Here is a 22,800-nt window from a genome sequence, read left to right as displayed (position 1 = left end):
TGCCCACTTCCTCTCCCTTAACCCTTTCCTATTCTTTTCTATGGCACACAGCAAACAGAGGAAATGATTAGCAACTGAACATACTAGAGAGGTTTGGGGGGAATTCATCATGATTTATAGGAGTTGTAGTTACTGGAATGTATAGTTCACTTGCAATCAGCGAGCACTCTGAACCCCACCAATGATGGACCTGGAACTAACTTGGCATACAGAAGCCCTGTGACCAACAAAAAAGAATGGAGGTCTTTGGGGAAAATTCACCTTGATTTGGGAGCATTGTAGTTCGCCTACATCCAGAGAGCACTGTAAACCAAAACACCGATGGATCTGGATCAAACTTGGCACACATACATGATATGCTGAAATTAGATTATTAGAGGGATTTTGGGGGAAACTGACCTTCCTTTATGTGAGTTCTGGTTCACCCGCAACCAGAGAAACGGTGACCTCCCCCATGACTAACTCAACCTATTGGAGAGGTTTGAGGGGACTGACCATAATGGGAGTTGTAGTTACCCTGCAGCCAGAGAGCACACTGAAACCCACCAATGATGCATATTCTAGAGCAAACTTGCCCAACATAATGAACTTTAAGTACTGATGGATTTTTTTGGGGTTACCCTGGCATTTTGTGAGTTGTAGTTCACCCACAACCTTATGCATTTTGTCCAATTAAAAATCAACTTTTTCAAATAACCCAGGCAAAGCTGGATACCCAAGCTAGTGTGTATATGTATGTATATATATCCAGGGCCCCCTGGTGGCGCAGCGGGTTAAACCACTGAGCTGCTGAACTTGATAACCTAAAGATTCAAATCCAGGGAGCAGGGTGTGAGCTCCTGCTGTTAGGCCCAGCTTCTGCCAAACTAGCAGTTTGAAAACATGCAGGTGTGAGTAGATCAATAGGTACCACTTCTGCGGGAAGATAATGACGCTCCATGCAGTCATGCTGACGCCATGAGAGATGAGCACCACCCCCCAGAGTTGGACACGACTAGACTCAACGTCAGGGGAAACCTTTACTTTTACCTTTTATATATATATCCAGATGGCATTTTTGTTGTCTGCTCTATATACTAGCAGCACTTTGCAACATTTTATTCCTACCATGAGTTAGTTACTTTTTCATTCTGCTTAGGGCAAACTACAGCGCGGAGTGACGGGTACAGCCCAAAATTCTCCCAGCACAATGTTACAAAAGGAATGAAAACTCTGCTTTGTGCTTCATAGATGACCTTGCAGGACTGGGACCAGTCCGGCAGGCATCTTCTTGAAATAATTCCTTGGGTCTGTAAAAGACTAGAGGCCAAGGGCAAATGATTCTGGGAAGAAAGGGACGCTACCAGCTACTTGTTGTATAAAGATCAACTGCCCAGTGTGTGTATGTGTATGTGCCACAGAGAAAGAAAGATAGAGCAGGAGCTCCGACTCCATCCGCCGGCGTACATGGCAAACGGACCGGAATGTTCTGAACAATCTGTTCCCTGTCTTCTAGGGCTGGGGCGGAGGAAAAGGCCAGCTTCCCCACTTGGAATAATCTTGGAATAATCATAATTCTGAAAAGCAGAAAATCTGGTGGCAAAGGGAAAAAATATTAAAGTGAGGGGGAGTGAAATGCAAGCAGCTCTCAAAGGGAAGCCATGTGCTGTGTGCGGAAAGGTTGCAAAAGGCAACATCGATTCCAAGAGCATTGCTGGATGACTCCAAGTACTGAGATGCTGAGCCAGGCAGAGGAAAACATATTTCTAGCCCCTTCCCTCCATGCTGGGCAACATCTTGTAAAACCAAGTGGAGGCTTCCCCTAGTTGCTTCTTCTCTCCCTGGTCAGGGGAGCAGTGCCTTCAGCCCAGGTTTCATCTCTGCCTTTGAAAGAGGCCTCCATGGTGCTGAGCCATGGCCCCCAAGGGTTTCTGTGCATGGGATGCTCCAGGATCATGTGAAATTGACTTGAAAGCATTCTTCTTTTCTCCCCGGGTGGGATCCATGACTCACAGTGCCACTCAAGACAAAATAGGGCTAAATGCCAATGGCAAGTGTAAGGAATAAATCACAATTAAATAAATTTGGGCTGTATCAAGGGGAGTATAGTATTTAGATCAAGGAAAGTCATGGTGCCCCTCTATTCTGCTTCAGTCAGACCTCGCCTGGAATGACCCTGTGTCCAATTCTGAGCGAAACAATTAAAGACTCTAAGCTGGGAGCTGTCCAGAGGAGGGCGACCAAAATTATCAAAGATCTGGAGATGATGAATGCCTCTGAGGAGGAGCATCTTAAAGATCAGGGCCTGTTTAGCCTGCAGAAAAGAAGGTTGATACACGACAGCCATGTATAAATATGTGAAAGGATGCCCTAAGGAAGAGGGAGCAGGCTTCCTTTCTGGTGTTCTGGAAACTAGAACTCAATGGAGTCATGGGTTCAAACTGCAGGAAAGGAGATTTCACCTGAACATTAGGAAGAACTTCCTGACTGTAAGAAGAGCTGTTCAGCAGTGGAACTCTCTGCCTCAAAGTCCAGTGGAAGTTTTTGAACAGAGGCTGGATGACCATCTGTTGGGGGTGCTTTGATTGCTTTTCCTGCATGACAGAGGGTTGGACTAGATGGCTCATGTGGTCTCTTCCAACTCTATTATTCTATGATTCTGTGAAATTAGCCTCTTGGAAAATCACCAATCTAAAATAGCTTTTCAAGCATTTATAGTGTAACAGTCCAGACAAAAGTACATCCCCTCCATTCAAAGGTCCCCAGTTAAGAGCCAAAAGCCTGTCTAAATGAAAAGCTCTTTGGATGCTGATGGATGGGGAGCAGATGGGTGCATGTTTGTAGTATCTTGTGGGAGGGAGTTCCATAGCTACAAAGCCATCTCCAAGAAGGCCCTTCTCCTGGGCTTGTGATGATGGTTGAACCCAGAGAATGGAAGTCTAATGTATCTGCAATAGCTTACTCCTTTGATGGGTCACATTTCAAAGGTATTACAAATAACCTCTAGAAACTTTATGCAAATCAGAGGCCTACACCAGATGTGCAAGAACCTGCAAGTGGGACAGGCATTTCAATCTGCCTGATTTCCCCTCTGTGCCCCTAAATAGACAGCCCACAAGAGGCTGCTGCACCCTGCCTTCTGTTATCAGCAGCAGATAGGTTATTTTCTTCTGCCGCAAGAGTTCGGGGTTTCAAATTTTATTCACATAATGCATCCTAAGCAGCTTTTCTGTCAATCTTCCCACCACACTGCATTAATATCTTTCCACTCCTAAGCTCTGCTCACCCATCTCTGAAATTCTCCAAGTATGTTCTGGTGGAGGAGAGGTCTTTCTCTCAGAATTTACTAAACAAAACAAGTCAGTGCAGGGAGCTGCTTTGGATGAGCTCTACAGATTTGCAACGGGGAAAAAAAGGAGGCTGGCCTTCCTCAACCAAGTGCCTAGCAGATGTTTTAGACTACAATTCCTATCAGCCAGTTGTGTATATGCTGACTGGGGATGATGGACTTTGTAGTCCATCATCCCCATATCAAGAAGGCAGTGTGCTTAGCAAGAAGGAAGCAGACTTTCATGTTTCACAACCACACATTTAACATTGTGTTATGAAACTGCACAAATTCCGATTTCTGTAAATAGTGTATAAGTGGACTTAGGAAGATGTACGTTCTCAGCTAGATTCTGGCAGCAAACTTTGAGGCAATGCTCCTGTTCCAAGATGCCCACTCAATCCCAGTACAGACCAGAGAAGAAGGTCATGCCACCTCTTTTTGTGAACTTTTCTGTGGGATCTCTTCTTTTATAACCTCGAGGGCTGCTTGGACAAGGCAGTTAATTGTCTGAAAGCACACCAAAACTCCCAGTCTGGCTCTTGGTCCCTCTCAGTTAACCCTGGTAACAGGGACTATGGCAAATCTCAGGTAGACAAATACGAGTTCTTTTCTCTAATGTCTAGACGGGCTAGTGGTCTGGCTGAATAGAAGGAATCTTTTCTTTATGGCTTGTTGAAAGGCGAAGCATACATGGTCACTCTGCCCGCCAGCAGCTCTGCTTTGCTCCGATTTTTCATTGTCGCCGGCTCATTCACTGTTCTGCTGAGTAGCGATTCAAGGACCGAAGAAGTAATGAAGTCTCGCCACTTCTCAGCAAATGTTGAACAGTTCTGCTCTGTGTGAGATGAAACAAGAAGGAAGGAAAGAAAGAAAGAAAGAGAGAGAGAGAGAGAGAGAGAGAGAGAGAAATATGGGCAGTGGGGGGAGAGGTCTCTTTTGGTCCAAGTACATGTTTCTGTAGGGCTGCTGCATGGAGAAGAGAAAGGAGACTCCGTTCTTTCCTGGCAGTTTTCACAGACTGCTTTGTTCGGCACTGATCAACAAGAGAGAATAGTGCAGCTCTGAATTGCAGCATAATGTACAATGGGGTCGAGTTTACCCAACAACCACCACACAAACCGCTGACCAGTGAATGGGGAAAAAAAGATGGGGCTCTGTAATATAGGATGCTAGAGAAGGAACTGGAGGAGAAGATAGGAAAGCCAAACTTCAGAAGGGTGAAAGAGATGTGTTACCCAGTTGCTAGATTGTCTTATCCCTTGCATGAGCCATCTCTATCACGGCATACACTCTTTATAGCCTCTCACCTTCCTTTTCCTGACAATTTCATGTCTGTCTGCTTCTGGAGGCCGTGCGTTGGAGAGAAACAACCCAATGTGTTAGTGAGAGACTTGGAGGGGAGAAAACAGTGGAAGCAAAAACATAATGGTCCCCAAATCTCACATTTCCAATCTCTGCCTCCCAGTTAGGATTGCTGAGCCAGGATTATCCCTTTTTCCTGGCCCTTCTGATGTTCTAAGGAGGGTGCTGGCAATTTCATTCAGATCATACCTTAAACACCCACCATACCACTTCATCACATTGAAGCAGGGAAGTGTACATCTCAGTTTTTAAATGAAACTGATGATTTCCCTACCTTTGTCACACTGTTAAATGTATCTGGGGCACTCCGTGGTACTCAGCATTCTTTCAGTAGATTTGCCATCACATTATAGAAATGGGCAAACATCCAGATGATTTCAAAAAATACAGTTCCCCACCACCTCATGAAATGTTTTAAAAGAATGCTGCCCCCCATGCTTAAAATATGCAAAGAATGCTCTGTTCAACACTTGAAGCCAAACTAATGTGATGACAAGAGTGGCTTCCCGTATTTTAAGTGTAGCACTCAGTGGCATTTAGTAAATGTGATGAGAGTTGCACAGAGTTCCCTATACAAATGACAAACAGCAAGGCTGGGAAATAAGGAAAAGACATGTGCATACTCCTTTCAAGGCATGGCTGTCACCTCAAGATTCTTCCTTTGTGTCCTGAGGACTGAAGGAGGAGGACTAGGCTGCGATGCCAGGCCCTGAGACCTGATGGCCCTGCTTCTAATTCAAAATGCTGGTTATAATCTTGGATCCAGGCTCTCTAAAAGGCTATATCTCCCTACATGAATCTGCTGACCTTTAAGATCTTTAAAGGAAGTCTTTCTCTCAGTCCCATCACCATCACAGCAGAGTGCTTTCTCCATAACTGTTTTGTTTTAAATGCTGCAGTAAATTGAGCTTTTAATTGGGTTGTTGTGTTTCTATTTTATGATGTTTTAAATGTCTTCTTGTATCTTGTATACTTGTGCATTTTTGTATACTTATATTTATAATTAAGTGAGGTGAGCTCCCGCTGTTAGCCCCAGCTTTTGCCAACCTAGCAGTTTGAAAGCATGCAAATGTGAATAGATCAATAGGTACCGCTCCAGCGGGAAGGTCACGGTGCTCCATGCAGTCATGCTGGCCAAATGACCATGGAGGCATCTACAGACAACGCCGACTCTTCAGCTTAGAAATGGAGATGAGCACCATCCCCCAGAGTCAGACACAACTAGACTTAATGTCAAGGGGAAACCTTTACCTTTTATTTATAACTCAAGCCTTTCTTTTGTAAATAGAAGACTGATGTCATTGTTTTAACTTTGGTGTTGATAGGTTTTGTGTGGGGTGGATTAGTTTTTAAATGGTTATAAGTTGGCTTGAATCCCATGGTGGGAAAATACAGGATAGGAAAGAAAGAAGGAAGGAAGGCACACAAAGAGTATTAAACGGACCAAGTCAGTTCCTTCTCCAGAGCTTCAAAATGTGACTTTTGGAGTGCAGTGTCCTGGGTCTCCCAAGGTCAGGTGTTTTAGTTCCCAGGCTAACTTTCTTCAGCTCCATGCTGGGGGTTGTAGTCCAAAAACACCTTTCCAAGCTCTGGGGAAGCCCAACATTTCCCCTTGACTGGAACTTTTCCTATTCCTCCACAAGCAGGCTTGGTTTTTGAATAAAAGAACAGCCCTTCTTCCAAAAGTATCACCAACTTAGCCAAAGTGCTGGGAAATAATCTTTGCTGCCACCATGCAGTTAACAGCGAAATTGCAATCAGGAATTAGCACTTTGAGTAAAGAGAGGAAGGAATGGGTCCTTTTATGCCAGGAGGGGAGAGACCTAGCTATACTACATGTCCCAAGTGGAATGCTCTAAGGACCAGCTCCAGAGCAGGATACATTGAGCATCAATGCAAAGGAGGAAAAATCAGTATGAGTTTATACACATACTTTTCAAGGAAGTGCTTTCCTTGAGATTCCTCCTCTTCACCTGAAGCGTGGCCAAGCCTGAAGAGCTGGGAAGCCTGCAGTGGACAGAATTCCTTCTCAGAAGAGCATCTTTTCAATCTTCTATATATCTTGGCAATGATGACCAGAATGGACCACGACTATGAGACTGACTATGACCCATGATATGACGAAGCGGATTTTTAGTATAAGTATATGTCAAGTAGTAGTAGCATGTTATGTATTGTTCTGATTACTGTAAATTGTCTTTTCTATGTTGTTGTTCACCGCCACGAGTCGCCCCCTGGGCTGAGAGTGGCGGTAAATAAGTGCAAGTAATAAATAAATAAATAAATAAATAAATAATCTCCAGTTGACGGGCCCACCCACACTAGAGAATTATAGCATAATTATTCCTTTTTAACTGGCATTCTCCTGTTCTATGGACATAATTTGGTGGTCTGCTGGACCGCTCTGGCTGAGATTTCTCAGTGCTTCTCCCTAAACTATAAACCCCTGGATTATAGAGCATGGAATCCTGAATAATAGCACTATAGTAATTCTGGCAAGTCATCTTGGGGGTGAATTTGGAATTGAAGTTTGGAAGGCATTTCAAATGAGAGGAGGCTGGTGGGGCTGAAAATGACAAGTCCCATGCACCCCACAGTAATTGATTTGAGGCCTGCTCCAAGGGCAGTGGAAGCTGCAACCCAATATACCTGCAGGGCAGCAGGTTTGTGGAGCCTCTTTCAATGCCGCACTGGTTCCTCACACCAGTGGAAAGCAGGGCGGCCTGTTTTCCTCTTTCAGAATCTGCTACAGTGGGATTTGTCTTGGAGGCATTTCAAATGTACCTCTTGACACAGTTCTTGTCCGAATAAGACGCAGGAAGACTGCTGAGTGAGCAAAAGTGCCGTGAGAGAGACAGAGCCTTCCCCCTCAAATGATGCCTGAATGCAGAGATCCACCTTGACCTTGAAATGCCTGAAACAGGTATTGATTTCTTTGAAAAAAGTGAATGCTTCTCGCATCTTCAGGACATTTCCCAGGCTGGGCTTGGCATATCCCACTTGCCAGGGAAGGCAAACATACAATGAAAAGAGGGATGTGTGTGACCCAGCAACAGCAGAATATAAGCAAGAAGGCATGAATCAGTAAGGAGGAACACACATGCCAAGACAGGCTGCAGCAGTTTGCTTTTGCCTGAGCCAAAAGATAATAACATGGCTTTCATCTTGAGTCTCTGATATTTTGACTTGTTTCTAAACACTGCCATGCTCTTTGGAGGTTTATGCCATGCAACAGTGGGATCTAGTTCTCTCTCTCTCTTTCTCTCTCTCACACACCCCTCCATCCATTCCTCTAGCTAGCTATCAAAACAGAAATAATCAAATGCTATAGAAAGGCGGTTCAGCTATAGCGTGGTACAGTATATTGGTCTGTTTTCTTGAAGTCCACTGCGCTTGGGTTATTTGAGGAGGAAGCCACAAGAGGGCAGCACGCTCCACTATTTCCTTTTTATGCATTAAGCAAAGTAATAAGAAGTAGTTTGGCTAATATTGGTGGGATCCCTTCTTTTGGAACTATCTGAGAAATTGGGGCCTCACTGGGTGCCAGTAGTTCTGACCTTTGACCCTGAAAGATCAAGTCAGTGGTGTGTGGTTGGCTGGAACTCCAGGTCCTCCCTGTGGTCCTCTCCGCCTGCCCTATCCAGTGGAAGATATCTAGAGCACACCAGATTGAGGAAGGTGGGCACACACTTTAGTCTCCTTCCTTTTCAGCTTCTCCACAATCACCCAAGGTCTTCCACAGTCAACTCTCATTCACAAAGGCATACTGAGTTTTTCTGAATAATAATTCAACAGAGATACAGTTTTTAAAATATGTTTCTCCAAATACGGAGGATGGATGAGGGGAATGAGACACCAGGAAGGTGATAATGGTTGGGAAGCACACACCAACATCCCAGCTAGCCTGGATAGGAACAACCAGAAAAGGCTGTCGAGAAAAGTGCTCTGCTAAGGAACATCTTGGCAACTACTTCAATCCTTTTCTTCTCCGTGTGTGATGATATGGACCAAGTTTTTATAATCCAGGTTGCCAGTCACATCTGGTGGGAAAGCGGCAAACATTTGGTCAACCTGTTGGAAAGAAGGAACAGCGAAGAGGGGAGCTCTTTACTGTTTTATCGTGTGCCATCGGCAGTAGCTACAACTGCCAACTTTTCATTGCCAGTTATTAGATACAGAGTGCAAGCTTTTGCTTACTCTTTTTGCTTACTCCAAAGTATGTCCCACAAAGTTGGATACAACTTATTCCTCAGTCATTCCATTAATCAACTCAAATGTTAGTTGATCAATTGGTGGGAATGACAATTAAGGACATGCTTGTTTCATCCTCATCAAACTGCTTCCTGCCATGGCGGTCCCTATGTAGACTTGTCCACAGCTGCATGGTACATGGTAGACTCCTGCAGAGGTGAAAGGATCCTTCTTATCCTTTGCTGAATGTTGGATTTGTGAAGAGGGATCCTTTCACCTCTGCTGGAGTCTACCATATACCATGTAGCTGTGGACAAGTCTACACAGGGACCACCTAAAGCAGCATTGCCCAGACAAAAATCAAGGAACATGAAAGGCACTGCAGAGTATTTCAACCAGAGAAGTCAGCCATAGCGGAACACGTGATGAACTAACCTGGGCACAGCATATTATTTGAAAACATAGAAATGCTGGACTACTCTAACAACCACTGTGTCAGATTACACAGAGAAGCCATTGAAATCCACAGGCACATGAAAAATTTCAACAGAAAGGAGGAAACCATGAAAATGAACCAAATCTGGCTCCCAGTATTTAAAAAAACCCTCCAGAATCAGGACAGTAAATAAAGAGCAATGCTACCCCCCCCCCCAAAAAAAAACCCTGAGAGGAATTCCAGACAGGAAACAATCAGGGTCAGCTGACACCTCCCAACCAAAGATTCCCCAAGGCAGGAAGTAGCCAGGCTTTGAAGTTGCAAGGCCATTCGGTGCTAATCAAGGTGGCCAATTGCAACATTCACACTTGCCTTCAACAGGCAAGAGTTTGTTCTCCCACCTTGGACATTATTCCACAAGGATATATATAAATCCAACTTGCCTAGTTTCCAACAGACCTCACAACCCCTGAGGATGCCTGCCATAGATTTGGGTGAATCATCAGGAGAGAATGCTTCTTGAACATGGCCAGACAGCCTGGAAAACTCACAGCAACCCAGTCATTCCGGCCATGAAAGCTTTCGACAGCACAATATACTTGTGGTTAATGATTCATCTATCCAGCTTAACATGTCCTCTTACCTCCTCCTTTGAAAACCGCTCTCCTTGTGTCATGAGCATCTCTTTAATGCTGGAAAAGGAAATTTGGGATACATGAGGTCCAAAAGGAAACATTAGTTAGTGTTAGCCTTGCCTCCTTCAGTAGTAAGAGCTGGAGGGCTAGTGGAAACCATTGTGGCCTTTCCCACATGCTATGAACTCTTTTGTCCCCATTTCCTCTGCTGTACTACTAAGGCTGAAGAAATCCTGTCACTTTGAGCCAATGAGAAGCCAGTGCCTCTGCAAGTGTCCAGTGGGAAGCCTTGAGGTGTGGGAATGGAGTTAGATTGGAATGCCGGATGGTTTGCAGGTTCTGGTTCTGTTTTTTTTTTCTTTCTTCCCCAGGCCTCTAAAGGAGTGGTTTGTTTTTTTTAGAGAGGACTTGTGAGGGGCATCAGCAGTCACCAAGTTGTTGCCAGATCCTATGCTGCCACCCTGTGTCCCTAATGTTGGTGTGTGGCCTCTGGGCAATGGATGCGGGTTCAAATCCTCCTGTTTCCTTGGGACAGAGACAAGGCTACATGCAGAGCATCAGTTGAGCACAGCGCTTTCTCACTAGCTGCTTTTTGCAAAGGTTAATTAATTGAAATCAAGTGCTGCAATGTGTAAAGACGCTTCATTTCCAGCGAGGAAAATAAATGAGTGTGTTTGAATGATAGGCTATGAGCAACAGTGGCTACTGCTTGATGCATGGTGCTTAATGACACTGCTAGACTCCATTCCCATGATGTCAGCAGGAAAGATCCCTAAGTCTCAGGCTTGGGCTGGGAGAATTCAGGCCCTGGCATGAGCTGACCCGGCAGCCCTAGAAGGAGGAGATGGCATTTCCATCATGACTGGTGATGGGATGCCATCCTCTCCCAAGGTGGCGCGCTAGCTCAGGGGCTAAAGAGTGGTCCCCTGACTCAATGCAAAGACAGCGAAGTTCAAGAGTTATGTCCAGGCAGAATGAGATGTGGCTTTTGGGAGTAAGGAGAAGGGCAGAGAAACAGTCAGGGTTGAGTTGGGACTTATTTCCACAAAGATAATTATCTGAAGTTGAGCCTCCCCAGGACACTTACTAGTTTGCCTTTAATCCTTTGCCCTCTGGATCAAACACTTTGAAGGCATTCAGGATAGTTTCCTCTGGATCAGCTCCTGTAAGGCAGAGAGAACACCTTAAGGTCAACACATTAGATTGCCTTGGTTTCCCTGAAGCAGACCAGCTCTGGCCAGATTTTTTTTCAGCAGAGGTTTGCCCTTGCCTGCCTCTGAAGTTGAGAGAGAAGGACTTGCCCAGAGTTATCCAGTGGTTCTCCATGGCAGATTCAGCACTTGGTGTCGTAAAAATCTAGTTCATTGTTCAGACCCCACAAATTCTCCTGTTCAAGGCCCAACTCAGGCTAAATCTAACCCAATACAGATATTTGAACAAGTTGCTCATTCTTGACATTGCCCCAGAGCAAATTTGAGTTCCTAAACCCTCCTCACAAAAGAAGGCCAGCAGTGCATGGAAAGTCCCAACCCGTTTTTTCTCTCACCTTTGAGTTTCTCTCCAAACATGGTCAGGAACACAGTGAAGTTGATTGGTCCAGGTGCTTCTTTGATCATGTCGTCTAGTTCTTCGTTCTTCACATTCAGGCGTCCTGGGCAAGAAGGAAAACACAATATGATTAAAAAAAGGGATATTCACTAAAAATTCATGATGAGGTTGAAAGGCCCAGCATTCCATTGTTAACCTGTGCCACTCTATTTACAGGTCTACCACCAGGCTGATGGCAACCCACCAGGCATGTTTATGAGAGCTGGAGAACATCTCACTTTGGTGCATGGGATGAGGTAAACAATGGCCATCACTGGCCGTCTGATAGGTGCCTTGCAGCTCAAGGTCAAAACTTGGGGAAGTTACTGGTTGATGCTTCCCTAAATGACAACTCCAAGCAATTCTGGGCCCTGGTCACGGGAATGCTGGGATCTGGGAAAACATCTCCCAAATGCCATATACCAACACAGGTGTGGGAAACATACTTCACTTTACTATATGGATCAAATGAAGGAACAGTCAGAAGGGAGGGGAAAGAAAATGCAGTCTTCTCCATTGGTACCATAGACACACCACAATGGCCCCAGTGACCAGTGGGGAGATAAAAACTTTGATCTCATCACTTAAAAATGGTAAGGCCCCCAGGGCCAGATCAAATACCCCCTGAATTTCTAAAAAATAACATCTCGTGGTGGACGGCCTTCCTAGCCCCCCTCTTCACACACATCAACCGCACAGCCTTAATTCCTGCCTCATGGTCAAAATCTACTTTAATCCCAATATTTAAAAAAGGGGATAAAAACGATCTAGCGAACTACCGCCCTATCAGTTTACTCTCGGTGGTGGGCAAACGTTATGCTCGCCATTTATATAGCAAGCTTCTAGACAGGTTAGACTCAGAAAAAGTAATAGGTGAGGAACAGGCAGGCTTTAGAAAAGGGAGGTCTACCATAGACCATTGTATCGTGTTAAGCCACCTAGCAGAAAAATAACAAGCCCCTCCCTATAAAGGACTATTTATCGTGTTTATAGATCTAAAAGCTGCCTTCGACTCTATTCCAAGAAATCTACTATGGCAAAAACTACAGAAGACCACAATTGACAAAAGATTGCTCTGGTTAATTAAGAGCTTATATTCAAACACTTCAACACAAGTAAGATGTGGAGTACAAGGCAACCTTTCAAAACCAATAGCAGTAAATAGGGGGGTGCGCCAGGGGTGCATCCTGGCCCCTATTCTGTTTAACCTATATCTGAACGACCAGCCACCCATGTTTCACTACCAAATGGACATCCCCCTAAAATCTCATCCACCAATATACCGCTATTGTTATATGCAGATGATGCTACCCTCATATCTTACACCAAGGTAGGACTCAAGCGAGTGCTGAGTGCATTCTACCAATACTGTGAGAAAAACCAGCTAAAGATAAACTATAGTAAAACCAAAATCATGGTCTTCTCAAAGAAGCGAGCCAGGCATAACTGGTACATAGGAAATAACTTAATTGAACAAGTTTCCAGTTTTAAATATCTAGGGGTTGCTTTTCAAGCCTCAGGTTCCTGGGGATGCCACCAAAAAATGGCAGTTCAAAATGCCCTATCCAGTAGTAAAGCAATAATTTGCTTTTTTTACACCAAAGGTGGCCAGTATATACCAGCAGCAACAAAGGTCTTCCAAGCAAAGGTAACAGCCCAATTATTATACGCAATTCCGGTATGGATCACAGGCTTCACATCCAAAGTAGAACAAGTTCAATCAGGGTTTCTTAGAAAACTGTTTGCTGTCCCCAGTTGTGTTCCATCTGCTGTTTTAAGACTGGAATCAGGAACAGCCTCACTCGAATCACTGGCTTGGAGAAGGGACCTAGGATACTGGATGGAGAGGGTGCACAAAAGGCCTGATTCAAAAAGACTTCTTTAAATCCCACCGAATCAAAGCACTAAATCCAGAGGTGGCCCTAGGTAATTTTCAAAGGTAAGCGAACATTATTTTGGCGCCCCCCCCCCCCAACCAATCACTGAAAAATAAAACGTAGAAGATAGAGGTGAATAAAAGAGTTACCTTACAAACCAGAAATTTACTTACAACATTATGTTCATATAGTTACATTACCTAGAATTAACACAAATTAACTTTTTTTAGAATGCAAATATTTTATTAAACTTAGCAACAATTTTAAGTTTTTGTTGTTATTTTTGGTCTACAAGTACTACACAAAGGTTTATTGGTCATGCTGTCTCTTCAAAAGATTTTTCAGACTAGGGTCTTGCTAATAACAGAGAACTCAAACCCATGCTTGTTGGGTCTGTAAATCAGATTTGTTTTGGAGAACGCAGCCCCAGGAGAATAGACACTTCCTTTTTAAGAAAGCGAACTCTTGTCCTTCAAAAGTGCCATGCCAGCCTGGACCATTGCAATGGGTGTGGCAACACAGCCAGCATCTGGCCCCTTCACTTGACTGGATACTTTAACATCCAGTTTTCTTTAACACAAATAAACTTGAACACTTTTAAAATTAAAAAGATATTTTTCTGGCTTTCAATTTTGAAAACTCGTGTACTATTATATCTCTTTCCATTTCATTCAACAAGCCATTTTCAATGGCCAAGGTTGCTAGTCCACTCAAGCGCTCTTGACTCAAAGTTGATCTTAAGTATGTTTTTATAAGTTTTAATTTTGAAAAACTCCTTTCACCGCTGGCCACAGATCCCAGGTTATCTGCTTTGAACTGGATTATATGAGTCCACACTGCCAGATAATCTGGGATAAACAGAAAACCTGGGATCAGATCTTGGGATATAGGGCCTGTCTGGAAGGGCCCCTAGACCCCTTCTACACTGTTCTTATAACCCAAGATCCGATCCCAGGTTATCTGCTTTGAACTGGATTATATGAGTCCACACTGCCAGATAATCTGGGATAAACAGAAAACCTGGGATCAGATCTTGGGATATAGGGCCTGTCTGGGAGGGCCCCTAGACCCCTTCTACACTGTCCTTATAACCCAAGATCCGATCCCAGGTTATCTGCTTTGAACTGGATTATATGAGTCCACACTGCCAGATAATCTGGGATAAACAGAAAACCTGGGATCAGATCTTGGGATATAGGGCCTGTCTGGAAGGGTCCCTAGACCCCTTCTACACTATCCTTATAACCCAAGATCCCATCCCAGGTTATCTGCTTTGAACTGGATTATATGAGTCCGCACTGCCAGATAATCTGGGATAAACAGAAAACCTGGAATATGAGGATTTAAAGATTGAACTGCAAAGACTCTGGCACAAGCCAGTCAAATTGGTCCCAGTGGTGATCGGCACACTGGGTGCAGTGCCTAAAGACCTTAGCCTGCACTTAAAAACAATCAGCACTGACAAAATCATGATCTGCCTGCCAGCTGCAGAAGACCACCTTACCCCAGTACGCATTATTCACCTATACATCACACAGTCCTAGACACTTGTGAAGTGTCCCACGTGTGATCCAATACAACTTTCTGCCCCATATAACAACAACAACAACAAACCCACAAACAACAATGGTAAGTCAAAGTTATAGCAGGTTCCCTCATCCTTTCTGCCCCATATAATACTAAAATAATAATAATAAAAAGAAGAAGAAGAATATAATAACAACAGTAAGTGGGACTTGGGTGATTTGGACTCCAACTCCCACTATTCCTCACAGCCTCAGGCCCTTTCCTTGTAAGCAGGTGACTAGAACTGACCTGGCTCCTCGTGCTCCTCCCGGATCTTGAATAGCTGGAGCAGGAGGCACGAGGGCGCCTTGCACACAGCTGCTCTCGCCTCCTCCCGCACGCATGCACGGAGTGGAGGGAAACACCGTCCAACTGTGGGGCGCATGCGCAGAGCCAGAAGGGAGGCGGCAGACTCTGTGTAGCCTTCAAGAGGGAGAGGGAGGCAGAGAAAGGTTGCGGAGGGGAGGGGGCATTTACAGAGGCGCCCTTGTGCCTCTGGCAAAAAAAAAAACAAACTATTCAGCAGCCGCTTACCTAGTAGCGTAATGCAAGAACCGCCCCTGACTAAATCAGAAACTCAGGCAGATGGGCCTCTCAGAGAATATATTGAGCGATTCTGAGCATAAAAAGTTAATGCAGATCTTAGCGGAACGAATCAGTGACATAGACAAACAGGACTCAATGACTCTGGCGTGCTCCACATGCTCTCCATTGAGTTTAGGCCTAACATTTAATTCTTTGGGAGGTGCCAAATACTTAGAAAATTTAAACATCCCAAAATTTCGCCTTGCTTTCAGTTGGGCCAGATTCAATGCCCTCAAATCAGCCATACTAGAGGGTAGAAACAAAGGGACTGATTACAAACACAGAGTTTGCCCATGCGGGGAGGGTAAAATTGAAACTGTAATACATGTACTTTTTATTTGCACAATTTACAAGGATGATAGACTAAGGTTAATATCCCCTCTACTCACCAAGTGGCCAGGAAGAGCCACAAGTTGGTACTGCACTTATTTACTGTCTGATCTTGATAAAAGAGTAATGGAACAGGTGGCCAAATTTCTGTTTGCAGTGGCAAAAAGCCACAAGTGCTTCATGAATAACCTGTAAAGGCTGAGTGTAACAAAGAGTACTTGGGAGACTTATTATTAATTTGCAATCAGTTCCTGTTTTAGATTATATAGACAGTCATTCATCCGATAGCGAATGGTGATACTTCTTTTTATTAATTATAAGCCAAATGTGATGTTATTAATTGTTAATTGTTGTATTTCATCGTTCTACTTTCACTTGACTCAGCCGATGGTTTGTTGACCGAAATAAAGGCTACTGACTGACTGACTGACTGACTTTTCAGAGATGTCTTGTGGATGGATGGTGCTTCTTGGCTTACCTAATGCAGCAAATGTATCTCTTAGGTCTGCTTTGTCGATGAAGCCATCCCGGTTTTGATCCATGATGGTGAAGGCCTAGAATGGAATAGACAGATGGGCAGTGCTCCAAGTTCAGTATGACTACATGTTAGGGACAGGAATTTGCTCACTGAATACTAAAGTAAGGGTGTCCATGCCATTGCATTTCTGTACTGTGTACAATAAAGGATGGCTGTAAAGCATGGGCAGTGAAGAAAAATAACAGGAAAAAGATTGGTTCAACTGACATGTCTTGGTGGAGAGTTATCTGGATCTCATGGGCTGCCTAAAAGTAAATGTTTTAATAACACTATGTAACATACTATGTTCCTGGGTTATAAATATCATTTCCTAATTGATTCTATCATAAAAACATGGAAAAAGTTTATTAAACTTCAAAAACTTTGTTTGTGCAGGACATCCTGAAGCACATTTTTCTCTAGTTTTTCAATGAATATCTCACAGTCTCAACCAATTCAACCTAATTTGTGGCAGCCACAAAAACAAAGTTCCTGGAGTATAACAACTACTTTCAAGAAAAGTCCTGAACAATTAAACAGGAAATAACACTTGCAGTTTCTCAAGTCGCTCCTGACACGACAAAAAAAAATATGTCGAGTTGCCATATGTCCAAGACAACTTGATGGCAATGAAAAACAATGCTTTATAGGTGGGGATGATATTTCAGGAGGATATCCACCCATAGCACAGTAGTGTTTCTTGTGCCTGTTTGATAAGAACCCACTGTTCCAGTCTTTAAGCTCAGGCTCTGTGGCTCGGTTCCACAGATAAGACCTGGCTTCAGATTCAGCTCCAGCAAAGCCCCTTTTTAATTGGATTCCAGAGCTCTTAATCTTCTTGAATATTGGGTTGCCCAAGCCTTGGCATATGTCATATGTCAATGTTACATGAGGCTGTTTCAAAGGACAGTTTTGTGTAGCAAGTCCACCCTCTCAGTAATTCTGAATGTGGGACCAAGGCTAAAGGAACTGTCCCATGCCTAGGAGGTTTAGGATGGAAGTGAGATTTGAACACAGGACATCCCATCCACCCTGGTTCACAACCCGAGCTGTTGGACTATAGTGCATTTTAACAACACTTTGCAAATACTTTGCCTGCAACCTGCCTGCCACAGCAATGAGCCTGCCTTCAATTTCTCAGGCAGAGCGAGGAAGGCACTGCATTACAAGTAACTTTATGAGTTGTCATGCAATATTTTATAGGTTAACAAGAGCATAATAATGCTAGTTCTTAACAGAAATGCCATGGGTACTAATATCCTTTTTAGCAGAATGAGCTTAATTATTATGTCCAAAAATCAAAAATAAAAAAAAATTATTTTTTTTAAATATCCAAGCTTTGATGTCAGGTTCCATGGACATACCTCTTTGAACTCCTGGATCTGTGCCTGTTCAAACATGGAAAAGACGTTGGAGTTGGCCCCTTCTGCTCTCTTCTTCGCTTTCTTGGGTGCCTGGGGGCAGGATCCAGAAATGGCATGGTTATTCCTGAGCATTTGAACCTTTGCCTGCCAACCTCCCTTTAGTTAGTTCAATGAGTAGTCCATCCAGCCGAGCCTCCAACGATTCATCCAGGAACTCTTTGTCCTGTCCTGGCACTTTTTACTGGACTCAGAACCTCTCAAGTCAGAAGCCTTTGCTCTGCTGCTAAGCTCTTGCTTTAGGGTTATTGGCAAGGCTGCCTTGCCAGGTGACTTTATTGGGCAGTGAGCGATGTACCAATGTGCCAGGTGCTGCCCTCTTGACCACAACTAGATCACCTCAACTAAGAGTTCTGCCACACAGATGCCTTTGAGTGCCACAAAATCACTAGACTCATTTCTGGGCTCTGAACTATTATATCTTTTTCTCCTTAGCTGTATTTGGGTAAGGAGAAACAGAATGGACAAAGGATGGATAAAATAAAGCAAAATATACGCAACTCAATGCCGACCTGACTGGATGGGTCCCCATTTTTCTGCTTTTGCACCCATGCAAGCAATTTGGCAACTCCACTTCTACAGTTCTGAACAGGATGCAAGTATTCAGCGATTCACAAAAATATACAGTTGCTTCTGTAGGGGACTGTCAGAATGCACTGGACTCAGGGTGCCAGACCAAATCTTTGAAAGTTATTTGGTTCCTTATGCCAGTAACATGGCTAGCATCCTCTTTGTGGCATGACTCCACCATATGCTTGCATATCTATTGTTTTGGTGGTTGCGGAGGCTGGTATTCCCTTCCTCCCTGTACAATGTCTCCACAGTGAGGGACAGGAGACACATCTGGCTATACCATCTTTTGAGATGACCTATTAGAACTCAAAAGATAATGCCCTTGTCTGGCTACAAGGACATAGCCAGGTACTTCTTGCATGCGCCCTTGCTCTCCACCAGTTGCAGAATGATCATGGAGGGGGATATTGTGGCACAATGATGATAGGGCAGCCATGGCAGAATCCCACATGCAGGATTCCTATGCCATGCTTGGTCACATAGGGTCTTGGCCTGGTTGGTCTCCTCCATTTCCCACCACTTTATCTGGTCAGCCCCTCAGCAGATGAGAATCTTGCCCATCTCTTGTTTCTAAGGGGACACGCTCACCAAGGGAGGTCAGTTTCCCCTTAGCTGCAGCTGATCCAGATCTATAGTGATCATAGCTTCCCAAGATGTGACCCTCATTCTCACCCACCTCCCTCGGAGCCAACCCTCCAATCCTTCCGGGTTCTTTCACTCACCATATCAAAGACCAAGGTGTCCAACTGGTATTGTTGTCCGAAGAGAAAACTATCAGCGGGTGCCCCTGTGACTTGGGCTGCTGAGACAATAAATACAGCCCATCGCAGATTAAAAATAAACCCATGTCCACTTTTGGCTGTAAAAGGTGAGTGCTTCCCCCCTCCCAACCCAACCTCCCTTCTCCCTTCTTAAATGACAGGGCTCATTGTCATGCGGTGACATGTGAGACAACAGAAGCTTCCAAGGTTAGGGACATACCAGCTACAAGCCTCCCACACACTCTCTCTCACACACCCTGCAGCCTCTCTATTTAAGACGTCGATGCACGTTTTGTTGGGTGGTTGGCTGAGAGCACCTGTGTGTGTCAGTTTGGCTTCAATGTGTACATCTCAGATGGATAGCAATGGGGAAGGGGAACAACTTCACCAAGATAACTGAGGTGTTCTCTTGGAGACAAATGTCCCCATGCCTAGGTCAATTCACTCAGTCTGTCACACTGAGTGAATGAAAGTTCTGGCCAGATTACTGCTGGTAGGTCCAACTGAATTAGTGAGGTTTACACAAGTGTTTATTCAACATGAGTCTATTTTCACTCAGGATGTCAATAGGATTTAGACCAGTGGTTCTTAACCTGTGACCGTGGACCACCAGTGGGCTGCGAGGAAGGAAAAGGTCCACGAGCCTCGTTCCTCTTTATTAATTTTATTTTATTTTATCTTATCTTATTTTATTTTATACTAGCCATCCCCTGCCACGTGTTGCTGCGGCCCAGTCTGTGTATATATGTTTTGCGTGTGTGTATATGTGCATGTATATATTTGTGTATATGTGTATATATGTGGTTTTGTGCATGCGTTGTAATGTATTTTTTAAATATACTTTTTGGCTTTTAAAGTCTCTTCTGCTGTGTTTTCAAGTGTTTTTATAAGTGATGATCACTTGTTGGCCTGATAGGTGTATAGTGTCAAAATTTGGTGTCAATTCACCCAATGGTTTTTGAGTTATGTTAATCCCACAAACAAACATTATATTTTTATTTATATAGATATTTTATTTCCACTCCTTTCATGCCACCTACCACTCCTTCCCTGTCACTGACCAGCCCCAACCCCTTGGATGGACCACATCAGCTCTAGATTATTAAATATATATATTTTTTGTGGGCGAGCAGATGGATAATAAGGTCTGCGGTTCTAGATTATTAAATATGGTTTTCTGTGAGTGAGTAGATGGCGACTATTGGATGGCATATGTTCTGTATCAGAAACTAGAGCTGATATGGGCTATCCAATGCAGTTTTTAGAATCAGCACCCCAAATACCCAAACCAAATCTAAAGTTGACCAAAAATTGATTCGTAACCCTTGTGGTACTAATGTTGGAGAGTGGTCCCTGGTCAAGTGGTCCCTGGTCAAAGTGATCCCTGATCAATTGGTCCCTGGTCAAAAAAGGTTGGGAACCACTGATTTAAATTATTAACTTGGGGAAAACTACTTTTTTGAATTACAGCTTTCCAAATCCCAGTCCCCATGTTTATATTCGTATTTTCCGTGTTGTTGTTGAGGTTATTATTTGTTGTCAACTTGATTTCAACTTATGATGGCTCTATGAATGAGAGACCTCCCAGAGACCCAGCCCTCAATTGCCCTGCTCAGATCCTGCAGATTCAAGGTAGGCATGATTTCTTTGGTGGAGTATATCCACCTGCAATGTGGTCTTCCTCTTCTTTTCTACTGCTTTCAGTTTTACTGAGCATCATCATCTTTTCCAACTAGCCATTTCATCTCATGATATGTAGAATAGTCACAGGTTAGTCTTCTAGGTTTCTATAGAGAGGTCAGGTCTCATGTAGGAGTAATAGATATCTAAAGACCAGCACAGACCCCCCCATAGCTTCCAACATTTCACAGGTAAAAACTGAAACAGGTGTCTCCAAGTCACATCAGAACATTGTCAAAATTGAATTTCTGTTCTTAATGGTTTTTTAAAAAATAAAACTTCTATTTTTAAAATGTTTTAAAGTTTTCAGGTTTCACACTCCTGGTCTATGACTGTAAAAATAAAATTGATTCATGGTCAAGTTGACAAAAGTTATTGACAAGTATTGCTCTCAATGTCCTGAACATACGGTCTTTGCCGTAAAACTGCCTGAGAATCAAGGTATGTAGTGACAAGGGAGCTTTAGAAGACCCTATCTACCATTTAATTAAATATATATATTCTAATTGAGTTCAATTTGTAGGGCTTTGAAAAGTTACTGTTTTGGACTACATCTCCCCAAATTAGCTTTTCCTATCTGTGCTGAAAAATGGGTGAAAGCAACACCAGCAAGGTTTTTGATCTCACCCAACACCTCTGTTCTTGCTAGTCTTACCTCTATTGTTTTAAAGAAGAAAGCAGGAAGATAGATCTCCTGAAAGGCTAGATCCACCATGGCCTGAAGCAGTGTGTCTCAAACTGCAAAGGTGCCAAGGAAAAGTAATTGTGGAGGCAAGGACTACGAGGCATGACTATGGGCAAACAGTCTTGCAGTCCAGTCTTTCAGGCTGAACCCTGGGGCAGATGGAGTTTTCAGCTGACCAGGGCAAGCAACCTTCTCTTGCTTTGCCTTTGTATTTTTAGCTTGCTCGCCCTGTCCCTCAGCATCTCCTCCCCCAGGGGCTGGGAGTACAGACATACTTAGAGGCTGGAGAGGGGGCTGAAGGTGACACCCGGGGCACAAACAATACTGTCCCAGTCTTCGCCCTTGGCCGCAGCTGTCTTAGCCACGCGTGATGGAAACAAATGAAGGTACCAACAGCTGCTGCGCCGGGCTAAGGTTCTTTCTTCCCCATAGCTCTGCACATGGTCGGGTGAGAGCCCAGTTTTATCCATTAGTCACCAAGGCCAGGCGATCTTCATGAAGGCCCCTCCTTCCTCTGCTTCTGGATGTACAAGCGCGTGGCACAGCATTGTCTTCAGCAGAAGGATGAACTGATCCAAACTGGCAGCTGAGGGGCCTCCTTCCAAATAAACCCAAATCAGGCACTTGTTTGTTCCATAGCCACTGAGAGAAGATGGCAAAAGGGAGTGGTCCTTCAGAGTCAGACGCTAGGGTCATTGGCACCTTGCCTCTAAGGGCTGCTCTGTATCTCTTGAGGAGAGGGGTCAAGATGATCTTTGTCACTCAACCAAGAAGGCAAAAACTGGATGGAAGTCTCTTTTGGTCCGGTGACTCACCCCTTTTGGATAGAGGTAGCCTGTGTTTAGCGGAGTGAAACATCCTCTGGTTTGGACTATTTCTTTCCCTTTGATACCTCTTTTCCTGTCTTCCTTCCTTTGACATTCTCACTCTCTCTGAGGCCCTTTCATGCTCTGTCTCATGATGCCCACTTCTCTCTTGCTCTCTCTTGAGCTTCTTTTTCCATGGGCTACACTTCCTTGGCTCAACTTGACATGCTACAGATGTGATGGACTACAATTCCTATCATCCCCCTGCAACCTGCCCTAATGACAGTCGGCTAGTGAGGAGCTGCCTAACTCTCCAAATCAGAACGCTTCCCCTTTCCCTTTTTTGCCTCCTTCTTTCCCCCTCAGTTACAACTGTAAATTCTCTCCCTCCTATTTGGTTAATTTATTCTTTGATGGGGAAATGGATTTCAGAAATAAAAATGTCAAAACTTGTTTCCTTTACACCACAAATTTCTAT

At 44.0% G+C, this 22,800-nt stretch overlaps 1 protein-coding gene across 2 annotated transcripts; it reads right to left on the bottom strand.

Moving 5' to 3' along the window:
- Window positions 1-467: 467 nt before the first annotated feature.
- MYL2 (myosin light chain 2) lies at window positions 468-19,216 on the bottom strand. 2 transcript variants are annotated; one of them, XM_067473090.1, is made up of 7 exons: window positions 19,113-19,216; window positions 17,761-17,850; window positions 16,358-16,433; window positions 11,481-11,585; window positions 11,022-11,097; window positions 9,943-9,991; window positions 468-4,145 (listed from the first exon to the last, which is right to left on the bottom strand). In XM_067473090.1, the coding sequence occupies exons 1-7, from the start codon at window positions 19,113-19,115 to the stop codon at window positions 4,062-4,064; spliced, it is 483 nt and encodes a 160-aa protein (XP_067329191.1). In that variant the 5' UTR covers window positions 19,116-19,216; the 3' UTR covers window positions 468-4,061. The 2 variants fall into 2 exon arrangements, with proteins under 2 accessions (XP_067329191.1, XP_060642008.1); XM_060786025.2 differs by lacking the exon at window positions 468-4,145 and adding an exon at window positions 8,471-8,743.
- Between the last annotated feature and the right edge of the window lie 3,584 nt (window positions 19,217-22,800).

Source organism: Anolis sagrei, chromosome X (assembly GCF_037176765.1).
Source record: "Anolis sagrei isolate rAnoSag1 chromosome X, rAnoSag1.mat, whole genome shotgun sequence".
Classification (NCBI taxonomy): Eukaryota; Metazoa; Chordata; class Lepidosauria; order Squamata; family Dactyloidae; genus Anolis; species Anolis sagrei.
This window is presented reverse-complemented; position numbering and strand designations above follow the sequence as displayed.